Genomic DNA, 15,535 nt, shown 5'->3' with positions numbered 1-15,535 from the left:
AGGCTGAATGCCACCATCTAGTGGTCATTGTGAGAGTTGCAGTTACAAGAAACTAAAAGGCATGGTGGTGCTGTCAACGGGAGGCGACACATGTCAGAACACTAGGGCCAGTCCAGTTACCCTGACCTTAAATGAAGACCAAAAAAGCTCAGTTTAGTTTCCATTCATTTTTACAATATAGTCAATTTTGACTTGGCAGCTGGCCCATAGCTGGAAATCGCTCAGTTCTGCCTCCAGGACAAACAGGAGCACAGCCAAACAGGAGCACACTCCTGTTTGGCACACAAACAGGAGCACAGCCAAACAGGAGCACACTCATGGCTGTCAGTTTACATGACATGTCATAACAGAAATGACTAAACCACTATTGATGTTCTACAAGATCTACAAATGACAATAACATAAATGGGAAAGGGAAAAAGGTATACTGGTCCATTTTGAATGATGACGCAGGAGATACTAACTTTATAAAGATCCTAACAATTCAGTGATTCCGTGGAGTTTCTGAGGTCAAAGACATGGAAGGGATTCCTGATTAATGAGGGACAATGTGAAACGAAGAACATTACTTTCTCTCCTCTCTGGATCTCTAACTCGGTGGGTCTCTTCTGCTCCCCGACCTGTCCTGGTGGACCGGGAGGCCCCTGCAGACCTGGATCCCCCTACACACACACACACACACACACACACACACACACACACACACACACACACACACACACACACACACACACACACACACACACACACACACACACACACACACAAGCACAAACTCGTCAGTATTCAATAGTGCAAATCGTTACCCCCATTGACGACAGTCTTTTTCTTGCTGACCCTACCTTATCTCCTTTGGGACCTTGGAAGTTCAATCCCATGTTACCCTATAGTAGGAGAATACCAAGAGAAACACATGTATTACTGTATTTTGTAACACTTTACTTAAAGCCTGCAGGTAAAATGCATTAGGTACACACAGTAATATACATTAGGAGTGTATGGACAAGTGTGTGTACAGTAGTTGAACTGAGTGTAGTACACAGAATAGACAGTTGACCAGAGTTTATTATCAGTGTGTGTGTTTGTGTGTGTGTGTGTGTGTCAAAGGTCAAATACGGGGTTGTTATTTTTGTCCTGTTTCACACATGTACAAGTGTGTACCCTGTACAAGTGTTACCCTGTATAAGTGTGTGGTGTGAATGGAAGGTTTTTGGGGGCGTATCACACTCCCCCTGAAACACCAACGGAGAGTGGGGTCACGGCCAGAGATCAGCCATTAATGACGACAACCCTGGTGCAATTAGGGTTAAGAGCCTTGCTCAAGGGCAGATCGACAGATTTTTCACCTAGTCGCTTGAACCGCTAGGCTACCTGCCGCCCCAGGGTGTGTGTGTGTGTGTGTGTGTGTGTGTGTGTGTGTGTGTGTGTGTGTGTGTGTGTGTGTGTGTGTGTGTGTGTGTGTGTGTGTGTGTGTGTGTGCGTGCGTGCGTGCGTGATTCAGGGTGTAAAGCAACTCACCTTAGGACCGGGAGGACCAGGAGGCCCGGAACGACCCTACAAAACAACACACAACACTTTATTAACAACACACAAAACATTATTAACAACAACACACCCAACTTTATTAATAACGCACGGTATACTGTATAACTATTGATAGTACAATAAAACATTATTATTCCCTAAACTACATTGGATAAGTTCTTATCTTGATCTGTGAGACTTTGGATTACAAACACACTACTGGATGACACAACAGGTCTGAGGACAGTTTGACTGTGCAAAGTCCCTCAGAACATAACGTTTGTAACAGGTCTGGGACCAGTTTGACTGTGCAAAGTCCCTCAGAACATAACGTTTGTAACAGGTCTGGGACCGGTTTGACTGTGTAAAGTCCCTCAGAAAATAAAGTTTGCAACAGGTCTGATACCAGTTTGACTGTGTAAAGTCCCTCAGAACATAACGGACGAGTGGCGGTGGTAGTTAAGACGATTTGGGGTGTAACTGTACCTCAGGGGTTTTCTTAAACTATGAGTCGGGACCCAAAGTGTGCCCTGTGCATGTGAAAGGTAGGTCACAAGTTCTGAGAACTATATTTGCACTCTATTTTCTTCTTATATTAGGTCGTTGGATGACGATTTGGGTCACGGGAGGAAGTTCAACATCTCATTTGGGTCTCGAGCTGAAAACGTTGTCAGAGCCCCTGTATCAGTGTACCTCATAACCTCTGGGGCCAGGTGGACCGATAGGGCCTGACAATCCTGCAGGGCCTGGGTTACCCTAGAAACAAGACCGACACCACAAGCGTTACCCACAAGGCTACGTTGTTGAAACGGTTTACATGACATCTCTTACACAGGAGGTCGGTGGCACCTTCATTGGGGAGGACGGGCTCGCGGTAATGGCTGGAGCGGAATGAGTGGAACGCTATCAAATACGTCAAACACTTGGTTGAATGCCATTCCATTCACTCCATTCCAGATATTACTATGAGCAATCCTCCCCTCAGCAGCCTCCACGGATCTCTCATAATGATTTATTCCTTTTTTATCGATTCTGATCATCCAAATACGAGCAACATATTACATTAGACTACCATTTGATGAGAAAAAAAAAAATCGCTTGACAAAGTCTACAGATTTTTTTTTTTTAGTCCCCTTTTTTAAAATCAGTTAAGTTCAAAGTGGTTCTATGGTTCTATATAGGATACTCACAGGAACTCCAGGCAAGCCAGGTAAACCTACACCTCCTTTCTGTCCAAAGCGGTCATTTGAGATGACATCACCTGGGTCTCCCTGTAGAGGGACAACAGGAAGAGGTTAGAAAGGAACACATCACACAGGTACTAGCTATAGAAATAGAACTACTAGCACAGCTACACAGACAGATACGCCTGGTAAATGTACAGTATTTTATCTAAAGATAACAATCGTTGAGAACAGTGCGGAAAGAATAGTAACCTTTTGTCCTGGCAAACCAGGTGGACCCTGCAAACGAGCAGAGCGATAATGAACACATTTCAGTAGTTTCATTGGTTCCCTTTTCCAAGTTTCCACACAGAGAAATGACAAAGTGCACACATGTATTTATACTTCATACAGGTAAGTCAGTTAAGGACAAATTCTTATTTACAATGACGACCTGTCATGAGGCAAGAGCAGCAAGTATAACGCACAAATAGGTTAAACAATATCATACAAACAACAGTCAAAAATACATATGCGGAGTCAGTAAAACATTCAGTAACATGCAGCATTGAAGAGGACAGGATGTAGGTGTACGAGAGGACAGAGAAGGGTGTGTATGTGTGTGACTCACCGATCGGCCCTCCAGTCCGGGGAACCCTGGACTTCCAGGGAATCCTCTGTCACCCTAAGAAGAGACACAATCGATCCTTTCATTTTGCATCAATAGTCTCCGGCCCATAGGTTACTTTTCCAATATGCTGCCATCTAGTGGCCAGGTGCGATAGACCACTTAGGCCAGTTTCAGTCCAGATTCAGGAGAACTCGACAGAGTTGTATGGCTGTCAGTCAGTATTAACCATAATAACCTACCTTAGTTCCGTTGCAGCCTGCAGTTCCTCTTGGGCCCGGGGGCCCGTCCTGTCCTGGGAGACCCTAGAAGAGAACACACAGAGGACAACAGGAAGTCAAACATCAGACAGGAAGTGAGGTCACATGACTCAGTGGTGACAATACATACTGGATATCAGGCCAGGTCAAAAACAACCGGAGAAAGTTCAGTATACGTTTCATCATGGCAACATCTCAATTCTCCACCCTTTCCCAGAATTCAATTCTTCCCGTCATTCATTTAAAAGCATGGGATTAGTGTAAGCATTGGCTGGGGGGGGGAACCATTTTTTCTTGGCTGGAGAAAATGGAGGATAACTGGGACTCATCTCTGTACCAGAAGGGATGCAGACGGGTACGCTACAATAGGTGAGAATTGGGAATGGTTGGAACTTACTGGAATTCCTGGTGTTCCTGGGAATCCGGGCAGTCCAGGAGGTCCCTGTGGGAATAACGAGGAGGATAAATTAACAACCTAAGTTATGATGACTTTGTGTAATGATGCATTCAATTCAGAAACAGCTGTCAATACAAAAGCATGGAGCTTCTGTTTTATTGGAGTGAAACGAGGACCTCTGATGGACAGGGGGAAGTACTACACTCCAGGATGGTGTACACTGAAAATGGAAATATTACAGAGAGAAGTGTGGGACTTTGTCAAATTAATAAATCTGGGTCACTCACCCTAATTCCTTTTGGACCAGATGGCCCTGAAGGTCCGTCACTACCCTGAGAGAGAGAAAGACAGAGGGGGAGAGGAGGGAGAGAGGGAGGGAGAGAAGGGAAGAAGAGGATTAGTTTTCAAGTTCCCAGATAAAGTCAGGTGTTATGTTGCTCCTACAACAAGATACAGGAAGCAGCCCCTACCTTCTCTCCCCTGCCTCCGATTGGCCCCTCAGGTCCGGGGAACCCTGGTACGCCTGGCTGACCCTGTAGTCCTGGGAAACCCCTCTCGCCCTGTGGAACATAGAACATGGAACATCACACATAGAACATTACATATAGAACACTACACATATAACATTACACATTGAACACTACACGTAGAACATTACATGTAGAACATTACACGTAGAACATCACACATAGAACATCACACGTAGAACATCACACGTAGAACATCACACGTAGAACACCACACATAGAACATTACACGTAGAACATCACATGTAGAACATCACACGTAGAACATCACACATAGAACATTACACATAGAACATCACACGTAGAAAATCACACATAGAACATCCAACATAGAACATCACCCGTAGAACATCACACATAGAACATCACGCATAGAACATCACACATAGAACATCACACATAGAACATCACCTGTAGAACATCACCCGTAGAACATCACACATAGAACATCACACATAGAACATCACACATAGAACACACAGATCTAACAAACTCTTCTTACCTGCAGATAGCACACAGACAAAAGAGTCATTACAATGAAACAATGTGTCATGTTATGGTTGTTTTCTACAGTAGGTCATTACTGTAGATGTGTGTGTGTTTCACACTCACCTTGCCTCCTTTTACTCCGCTGCAGTCACACTTTGATCCCGCTGCACAGCCATGACACGCCTGTAGGATGGAGAGAGATGAGAGAGAGAAATAAGGAGAGAGTGATATAGAGAGAGATAAGAGAGAGAGAGAACGAGAGAGATAGAGAGAGAGGAGGGAGAACATGTGCGAGAGAACGAGAGAGAGGGGGAGAGAAAGAGAGAGAGAGAGAGAGAGAGAGAGAGAGAAAGAGAGAGAGATTGAGAGAGAGAGAGAGAGAAAGAGAGAGAGAGATTGAGAGAACGAGAGAGATAGAGAGAGAGGAGGGAGAACAAGTGCGAGAGAGAGAACGAGAGAGAGGGGGAGAGAAAGAGAGAGATTGAGAGAGGGAGAGAGAGAGAGAGAAAGAGAGAGAGATTGAGAGAGAGATTGAGAGAGGGAGAACACACACAACATCAAGCTGCCGTAGTGAGCCGCCGCCGCCGTCTCCGAGGACTGTGTGCTCTCGCTCTCCGTGGCCAGCGTGAGCAAGTCATTTAGTTCACAGTTGTCTTAAAACACACTGAAGTCGGAAGTCCGAGATTTCCGAGCTCCCAGTTTCCAGCTGTTTTGAATGTGGCATCTGTCTGGACTAGCACGAACATTACAGAGTAAAATATTTTTTTGGTAGAAAAATCTGAAACCGGAAGAGCTCACATAGGACCTACCAACGACAAGTGGATCCACACATGAAACAAAAAGACACCTCAAAACGAAATACAAGAAACATTTATTTTAAAATAACAAATATAATGGTAATTGGAAATGCTGTAGCGTAATGCATTTAAATTAGGACAAAACGTATGCTAATATTATGTCAATAAAATATCAGAATGGATTGTCACCCCCCAAAATGTCTGTGAAATACACAGGTAAAGTTGTGCATGAGACAGTCATGCGCTATCAAGAACACCAAACAGCGGCTGTGGGAAGAGTCTACCCAAGACGAGACTCAGGAGCTGGTGAGTACGAGACTCAGGAGCAGGTGAGTACGAGACTCAGGAGCAGGTGAGTACAAGACTCAGGAGCAGGTGAGTACGAGACTCAGGAGCTGGTGAGTACGAGACTCAGGAGCTGGTGAGTACGAGACTCAGGAGCAGGTGAGTACGAGACTCAGGAGCAGGTGAGTACGAGACTCAGGAGCAGGTGAGTACGAGACTCAGGAGCAGGTGAGTACGAGACTCAGGAGCAGGTGAGTACGAGACTCAGGAGCAGGTGAGTACGAGACTCAGGAGCAGGTGAGTACGAGACACAGGAGCAGGTGAGTTGCAAATGTTACAAACTAAAATGGATTTGATGCAAAATAAGCAACAATGACTTGATCTACACTTGAATGTAAAGAAGCACTATTGTTCATCTGAACATGAGTAAATAGCCAACTTTAATCACACGAGGCGGTGCGAGTCAACAAACAACATGGGCAATGGCGGGAAGGGACGAAGGGAGTGAGTTTGCGTCATCGCAATCGCGTTCCATGGAATAACTCCACTCTATCAATGTAGAGAAAGGAAAAGGGAAAAATAGAAAAAGCAACCGCAGAAAAGCGGTGAGTTTAGATGTGTAATGTACTACAACTGGGTGGCAGTAACATACCGCAGGGCCAGACAGATTGACTGGACGTGTACTCAGACGGCAAGGTTCTTCAGTGACATTTTCAACCTGACCCAGTCTGTAATACCCATATCATTCAAGCAGACCACCATAGTCCCTGTGTCCAGCAATTGCCAAGGTAACCTGTCTAAGTGACTATTGCCCCGTAGCACTCACATCTGTAGCCATGAAAAGATTTGAAAGGCTGGTCATGGCTCACATCAACACCATCCTCCCAGACACCCTGGACCCACTCCAATTCGCATACCGCCCCAACAGATCCACAGATGACGCAATCTCTATTGCACTCCACACTGCCCTTTCCCACCTGGACAAAAGGAACCCCTACATGAAAATACTGTTTATTGACTACAGCTCAGTGTTCGACACCATAGTGCCCTCCAAGCTCATCACAAAACTAAGGACCCTGGGACTAAACAACTCCCTCTGCAACTGGATACTGGACTTTTTGACGGGTCGCCCCCAGAAGGTGAGGGTAGGCAAAAACACATCCGCCATGCTGACCCTCAACATGGGGACTCCACAGGGATGTGTGCTTAGCCCCCTCCTTTAATCCCTGTTTACCCATGACTGCGTGGCCACGTACGACTCCAACACCATCATTAAGTTTGCCGACCGCCACGACGGTGCTAGGAAAATCACAGACGACGATGAGACCAGGCAGTGTGGTGGCAGGACAGCAACCTCTCCCTCAACGTCAGCAAGACAAAGGAGCCGATTGTGGACTACAGGAAACGGAGGGCCGAGCACGCCCCCATCCACATCGAGACGGTGTAGTGGAGACGGACGAGAGCTTCAAGTTCCTCCGTGTCCACATCACTAAGGACCTATCATGGTCCAAACACAGCAACGCAGTTGTGAAGAGGGCACGACAGCTCCTCTTCCCCCTCAGAAGGCTGAAAAGATTTGGCATGGGCCCTCAGATCCTCAAAAAGTTATACAGCTGCACCATTGAGAGCATCTTGACTGGCTGCATCACCGCTTGGCAACTGCTCGGCATCTGACCGCAAGGCGCTACAGAGGGTAGTGCATACAGCCCAGTACATCACTGGGGCCGAGCTCCCAGTCACCCAGGACCTCTATATCAGGCGGTGTCAGAGGAAGGCCCTAAAAATTGTCAAAGACTCCAACCACCCAAGTGGTTGCTACCGCACGGCAAGCGGTACCGGAGCACCAAGTCTAGGACCAAAAGTTTACTGAACAGCTTCTACCCCAAAGCCATAAGACTGCTGAACAGTTAATCAAATGGCTACCTGGACTTTCTGCTTTTCACCCCTACCTACATGTACATAGTACTTCAATCAGTCACCTGACCAAACCTACATGTACATAGTACTTCAATCAATCACCTAACCAAACCTACATGTACTGTACATATTACTTCAATCAATCACCTAACCAAACCTACATGTACATAGTACTTCAATCAATCACCTAACCAAACCTACATGTACTGTACATATTACTTCAATGAATCACCTAACCAAACCTACATGTACTGTACATATTACCTCAATCAATCACACCAACTAGCTCGTACCCCAGTACACTGACTCGGTACTGTATATAGCCTCGTTATTGTTATTTTATTGTGTTATTATATTGTATTACTATTACATTTTTTATCTATTTGGACATTTTCCAAATGTTAAACTGTATTGTTAGGAAGTAAGCACCTTGTGGTAAACTCTACAGTTGTTGTATTCCGCGCACGTGACAAATAAAATGTCCCTTATAGAAGCCTGGGCCTAGCATTCATCTCTGTCTCTGTACATATTCTAAATAAGAGTAGGCCTACATCTCTAGCCTGGGTAGCCAGTGAGCCGTAGACAATAGGGAAAGAGGGCAAGGCCTTAACAGACATAGCAGATCCTTTATCTCAACAGTGCTGTAAGTCTTGAGACCTAACCTCTACCATCAGGGAACCCCTCTCCCTAGTTTAAACTTGTTTTGGTACTATTTTCTGGGTTACCAGTTACCTTCATCTGGGTGTGGCTAAGGTCTGGGTTAGACACCTTGGTCTGGACCTAGAGTGTCTCTGGGCACTGGTCAGCTCTGTCAGTCTAGATAACTCTTGACATTCCTGACCAGCATCCTGTTTGTTTCATCTCCTGCCTGGCATACATGCAGGGCAGAGCAGTCCAGTACCTGCCTGGCACTGTGTCAACACACATGGGAACACTTCTTCAACAGCTAGGATGCCACTCTCCTCCCTCGTTCCCCCGTATCTATCCGTCTCCCTCCAGCCTCTGTCTGTCAGACCATTCGTCTCCCTCCCTCCATCCCTCCCTCGGTTACAGCTCTTTGCCTCTCTCTCTCTCGTCTCGTTTTGCCTCTGGCTGTGCGTGATAGAGCCAAACAGGTAAACTCTCGGTGTGTGTGTGTGTGTGTGTGTGTGTGTGTGTGTGTGTGTGTGTGTGTGTGTGTCGTCACTGGTGCTGGACGATTAGTGCTTTTTTGAGGACAGTTTGGTTTCAGTTCCATCATTAAAAAGTAATCGCGGTTTTTCGATTTCGGTTTCAATTATTAACTGCATTATGTGGGTTGAATGCGGCAACAACACAGAATAAAACAAGTCCCATGATGCTAGTGAATGCCCTTTACTGATTATCACTTATTAACCATCATTTATTCACATTACTTTACTTTAAATAAAATATTTAAATTGTTGTGTAAATTAAATAAGGCATACTATTATGACTGAATACCAACTATGCTGAATACCAACTATGCTGAGTACCAACTATCAATTCCAACTTAGATCATGTACTTTCAGGTAGAGATACCTCGCCAAGCAACTGCTCTCTATCCCTCTCGATCTCACATTCTCCTGCCTCTTCTCTCCATGTCTGCCCCACACTAACCTAACGTAGCAGGCGTCAAAGAAACACACAGACCGGACAAGTAAGCACGCAATGGATTATGGTCATTGTAGTTAATTACCACGTTTTCTGACCTAAACTATGTAGAATATTGGCCTTTTGGAAACTACAACTCCGTACTACATCGCACAGTTCGGGCTTGATCTGATTTATCTCCAGAGAAACTGTGTCGTGTGTGCGTGTGTGTGCGTGTTACTATCCCCTGAGTGACTGTCATAGAATGTCACTGGTGTAAATGTCAAGTGTATCAGGTTGTCAGAAGGAGAGGGAAAGGAAGAAGTGTATAGGAAGTCAAAGAAAGTTCTGAGCCAACAGGCTAACTCATAACACCGGGTCTGAGCTGTAATGCTGTAATGTAGCTACTATGTTATACCATCTGGCCTCTTCGAGTCACGTTCACAACATTTCCCCGACAACATACTTTCACTCTGGATTCTATAGTAAAACTATGAATCAAGTAACAATAATGTTAAAGTAAAAAGCCAAGTTCTATACGGTATGAAAGTGACACTTCCTGGATCCTCGTTTTGTAGGATAAGAATGAGCCTCAAATTTCCATCGTCAAAGTCATGAAAACCCGGTCATATAAGATGTGCGTGTAACTGCCAAAATAAAGGAAACACCAACATTAAGTGTCTTAAAAGGGTGTTATGCCACGACGAGCCACCAGAACAGCTTCGATGCACCTTGACATAGATTCTACAAGTCTTATCTATGCATAGTCACTTTACCCCTACCTACATGTACATATTACCTCAATTACATCGGCTAACCTGTAGCCCTGCACATTAACTCGGTACCGGTACCCTTTGTAAATAACCTCGTTCTAGTTATTTTATTGTGTTTCATATTTTTCCTTTAGTTTATTTAGCACATTTTTATTACTTACTTTTTTAACACTCTGCATCGTTGGTTAAGGGCTCTTAAGTAAACATTTCACATTAAGGTCTACACCTGTTGTATTCAGTGCATGTGACAAATAACATTTGATGTGTCTGGAATTCGATTGGAGGGCCGCGACACCCTTCTTCCACAAGAAATTCCAAAATGTGGTGGTGGAAAATGCTGTCTCAGGCAGCTCCAGAATCTCCCATAAGTGTTAAATTGGGTTGAGATCTGGTGACACACACACACACACACACACACACACACACACACACGTACACTTTAAACTCCTTTGTGCCCCTTTGAGACCCACCTTTCAAAGTCACTGAGATCTCTTCTTCTAGCCATGGTAGCCAAAATAATTGGCAACTGGACATTTTTTTACATGACTCTTAGCATGATGGGAGTCTAATTGCTTAACTAACTCAGGAACCACACCTGTGTGGAAGCACCTGCTTTCAATATACTTTGTATCCCTCATTTACCCATTTACCCCTCATAAAGTGTTTCCTTTATTTTGGCAGTTACCTGTATATTAAAATGTACACCTATACGTGTTTTCCGAGTGAATTTACTTTTCAGCGTATTTGACGGCCAAGAAGAAGCACAAAGCCGAAAAGCTTCAACCGTTTCATTGGAAACACATGAACCACAGCTCCCACCAGCTGTATATGTCTCACTTTCGGCAGCTTGCCGGCCTACAATTATTCTTATAATTTTTTTAAAATGTTATGTACCGGCTGGCAATGTTAAGTTAAAAAAAACAGCATTGTCTGATATAAAACACATCAATATGTCTGTAACTAACAGGTTCTTACCGTCCTGTGAGTCCTCAACTCGAGCAGACGCACTCAAGCATGCTAACAACAAGGCTGCGGGAGTTGTATTTCAAATGAAACCACTTCTAACTTGTCAGTGTGTCTTACTGTCACAAAAGGTGCCGTGTTGAATTGACCAAACTGCAGCGGGTATGTGGATACTCATAGTTTTTTAATAAACAAAAGTAATGCATCCACAGGGAAAAACAATAAATGATACTCACGACAGCAACAGTTTTGCAGGCTATACAAAACGCAGTGCAAAAACAACTACCCACAATCCCAAAGAAAAACACACCCTTCTATATAGGACTCCCAATCAAAGGCAACTCAACACACCTGCCTTCAATTGGGAGTCCAATCCCCAACACAAACCCTTAACATACAAAAAACCTGCCACATCCTGACCAAAACTGATACAATACCTCCCTCTGCTGGTCAGGACGTGACACTTACTTCTTGAGCGTCAAATATTTGGGGGGCCTCCCGAGTAGCACAGCTATCTAAGGCACTGCATCGTGGTGTTAGAGGCATCACTACAGATCCGGGTTCGATCCCGGGCTGTGTCGCAGCCGGCCGCGACCGGGAGAACCGTGAGGCGGTGCATAATTGGCCCAGCGTTGTTAGGAGAGGGTTTGGTCGGCCGGGATGTCCTTGTCCCATGGCGCTCTAGCGACTCCTGTGGCGGGAACAGGTGCGTGCACGCTGACACGGTCGACAGTTGAACGGTGTTTCCTCCGACACATTGGTGCATTTGGCTTCTGGGTTAAGTGAGCAGTCTGTCAAGATTCAGTGTGGCTTGGCAGGGTCGTGTTTCGGAGGACGCATGGCTCTCGACCTTCGCCTCTCCCGAGTCCGTACGGGAATTGCAGCAATGAGACAAGACTGTACCTACCAATTGGATATCATGAAATTGGGGAGAAAAAAGGCATCGGGTATGTGCAAATCAATACACAAATACAAGTATAATTAAAAATATACAGTGTATCTTAAATGACCTAGTTTTGGTGAATTTGATGATATAATCTTGAAGCCTAGTCAATAAATGATTGGTGACAACCTGGAAGTACGAAGTAGGAACATGTCATTTTCACATCGTATCCAATTATATTCTGACCTCCGACTTCCTCTGTCCATTTTCTCTCTCGCTCTCTTAATCTCTCTCTCTCTCTCCCTCTCTCTCTCTCTCTCTCTCTTTGATTCTCTCTGTCTTTCTGTCTCCCCACTCTCTCTCTCTCTGTCTTTCTGTCTCCCCACTCTCTCTCTCTCTCTGTCTTTCTCTCCTCTCTCTCTCTCTCTCGCTCTCTTAATCTCTCTCTCTTTGATTCTCTCTGTCTTTCTGTCTCCCCACCCTCTCTCTCTCTCTCTTTGATTCTCTCTGTCTTTCTGTCTCCCCACCCTCTCTCTCTCTCTCTTTGATTCTCTCTGTCTTTCTGTCTCCCCACTCTCTCTCTCTCTCTCTCTGTCTTTCTGTCTCCCCACTCTCTCTCTCTCTCTCTCTCTCTCTCTCTCTGCCTTTCTGTCTCCCCACTCCCTCTCTCTCTCTCTCTCTGTCTTTCTGTCTCCTCTCTCTCTCTCTCTCTCTCTCTCTCGCTCTCTTAATCTCTCTCTCTTTGATTCTCTCTGTCTTTCTGTCTCCCCACCCTCTCTCTCTCTCTCTCTCTTTGATTCTCTCTGTCTTTCTGTCTCCCCACCCTCTCTCTCTCTCTCTCTTTGATTCTCTCTGTCTTTCTGTCTCCCCACCCCTCTCTCTCTCTCTCTCTCTCTCTGTCTTTCTGTCTTTCTGTCTCCCCACTCTCTCCCTCTCTCTCTGTCTTTCTGTCTCCCCACTCTCTCTCTCTCTCTCTCTCTCTCTCTCTCTCTCTCTCTGTCTTTCTGTCTCCCCACTCTCTCTCTCTGTCTTTCTGTCTCCCCACTCTCTCTCTCTGTCTTTCTGTCTCCCCACTCTCTCTCTCTCTCTCTCTCTCTCTCTCTCTCTGTTCCCCCCTGCGGCGTTGTCTAACCGACTGTTAAATGGTTTCCCAGTAATGATATAACACATGTCTGTAAGGGCAATAACAGGGAGGGTGAAACAAGAGAGGGAGAGAAAGAGAGAGAAAGAGAGCGATAGAGAGAGAGAAAGAGATAGAGAGAACACACACAACATCGAGCTGCCGACGCGGGCCCCCGACGTCTACGAGGACTGTGTGCTCTCATTCTCCGTGGCCAACTTGAGTAAGTCGTTTAAACGTGTTAACCCCCCCGCAAGGCTGCCGGCCCAGACGGCATCACAAGCCATATCCTCAAAACATGTGCAGAGCAGCTGGCTGGAGTGTTGAAGGACATATTACATTTTTCCATATCCCAGTCTGTTGTCCCGACTTGCTTCCCCTCCGCCACGCTGAGACCACAGGGAGGAGGTGAAGGCCCTGACGGAGTGGTGCCAGGGAAATAACCTCTCCCTCAACGTCAACAAAACCAAGGAGCTGATCGTGGACTACAGGAGACAGCAGAGAGAGAGCACGACCCCGATCCACATCGACGGGGCTGCAGTGGAGGCGATGGAAAGCTTTAAGTTCCTCGGCGTGCACATCACTGACGACCTGAAATGGTCCCTTCACGCAGGCAGCGTGGTGAAGAAGGCGCGACAGCTGCCTCTTTGACCTCAGGAGGCTGAAGAAATTCAGCTTGGCCCCATTGAGAGCATCCTGTCAGGCTGTATCACCGCCTGGTACAGCAAATTGCACTGTCCGGAACCTCGAGGCTCTCCAGAGGGTGGTGCGGTCAGCCCAACGCATCACCGGGGGCACACTGCCTGCCCTCCATTACATCTACAGCACCCGGGGTCACAGGAAGGTCAAGAAGACCTTCGAGTACCTCAGCCACTTCGAGCCACGGCCTGTTTACCCCGCTACCGTCTAGAAGGTGGAGACAGTATACAGCAGGTGAATTAAAGCTGGGACCGAGAGACTGAAAAACAGCTTCTAGCTCCAGGCCATCAGACTGTTTAACAGTCACCACTAGCCGGCCTCCGCCCAGTACCCTGCCCTGAACTTTAGTCATTGTTACTATCCGGCTACCGCCCAGTACCCTGCCCTGAACTTTAGTCATTGTTACTATCCGGATACCACCCAGTACCCTGCCCTGAACTTTAGTCATTGTTACTATCCGGATACCACCCAGTACCCTGCCCTGAACTTTAGTCATTGTTACTATCCAGATACCACCCAGTACCCTGCCCTGAACTTTAGTCATTGTTACTATCCGGATACCACCCAGTACCCTGCCCTGAACTTTAGTCATTGTTACTATCCGGCTACCACCCAGTACCCTGCCCTGAACTTTAGTCATTGTTACTATCCGGATACCACCCAGTACCCTGCCCTGAACTTTAGTCATTGTTACTATCCGGATACCACCCAGTACCCTGCCCTGAACTTTAGTCATTGTTACTATCCGGATACCACCCAGTACCCTGCCTTGAACTTTAGTCATTGTTACTATCCGGATACCACCCAGTACCCTGCCCTGAACTTTAGTCATTGTTACTATCCGGATACCACCCAGTACCCTGCCCTGAACTTTAGTCATTGTTACTATCCGGATACCACCCAGTACCCTGCCCTGAACTTTAGTCATTGTTACTATCCGGCTACCACCCTGTACCCTGCCCTGAACTTTAGTCATTGTTACTATCCGGATACCACCCAGTACCCTGCCCTGAACTTTAGTCATTGTTACTATCCGGATACCACCCAGTACCCTGCCCTGAACTTTAGTCATTGTTACTATCCGGATACCACCCAGTACCCTGCCCTGAACTTTAGTCATTGTTACTATATACCACCCAGTACCCTGCCCTGAACTTTAGTCATTGTTACTATCCGGATACCACCCAGTACTCTGCCCTGAACTTTAGTCATTGTTACTATCCAGATACCACCCAGTACCCTGCCCTGAACTTTAGTCATTGTTACTATCCGGATACCACCCAGTACCCTGCCCTGAACTTTAGTCATTGTTACTATCCGGATACCACCCAGTACCCTACCCTGAACTTTAGTCATTGTTACTATCTGGATACCACCCAGTACCCTGCCCTGAACTTTAGTCATTGTTACTATCCGGATACCACCCAGTACCCTGCCCTGAACTTTAGTCATTGTTACTATCCGGATACCACCCAGTACCCTGCCCTGAACTTTAGTCATTGTTACTATATACCACCCAG

General features: G+C 46.1%; 1 protein-coding gene across 2 annotated transcripts in view; it reads right to left on the bottom strand.

Annotated features, from left to right (window-relative positions):
* col4a5 (collagen, type IV, alpha 5 (Alport syndrome)) overlaps positions 1–15,535 on the bottom strand; it is an 87,857-nt gene that overhangs the window by 48,337 nt on the left and 23,985 nt on the right. For both annotated transcript variants that reach the window (XM_029760634.1, XM_029760635.1), the window contains exons 2-13: positions 5,112–5,171; positions 4,443–4,532; positions 4,260–4,304; positions 3,973–4,017; positions 3,558–3,620; positions 3,319–3,372; positions 2,961–2,987; positions 2,715–2,795; positions 2,218–2,280; positions 1,519–1,554; positions 843–884; positions 570–662 (exon numbers count right to left, since the gene is read on the bottom strand). In XM_029760634.1, coding sequence (XP_029616494.1) covers positions 570–662; positions 843–884; positions 1,519–1,554; positions 2,218–2,280; positions 2,715–2,795; positions 2,961–2,987; positions 3,319–3,372; positions 3,558–3,620; positions 3,973–4,017; positions 4,260–4,304; positions 4,443–4,532; positions 5,112–5,171 — 699 coding nt within the window. The remainder of the gene's footprint in view (positions 1–569; positions 663–842; positions 885–1,518; positions 1,555–2,217; positions 2,281–2,714; positions 2,796–2,960; positions 2,988–3,318; positions 3,373–3,557; positions 3,621–3,972; positions 4,018–4,259; positions 4,305–4,442; positions 4,533–5,111; positions 5,172–15,535) is intronic.

This window comes from Salmo trutta, chromosome 8 (assembly GCF_901001165.1).
Source record: "Salmo trutta chromosome 8, fSalTru1.1, whole genome shotgun sequence".
NCBI classification, from domain to species: domain Eukaryota; kingdom Metazoa; phylum Chordata; class Actinopteri; order Salmoniformes; family Salmonidae; genus Salmo; species Salmo trutta.
This window is presented reverse-complemented; position numbering and strand designations above follow the sequence as displayed.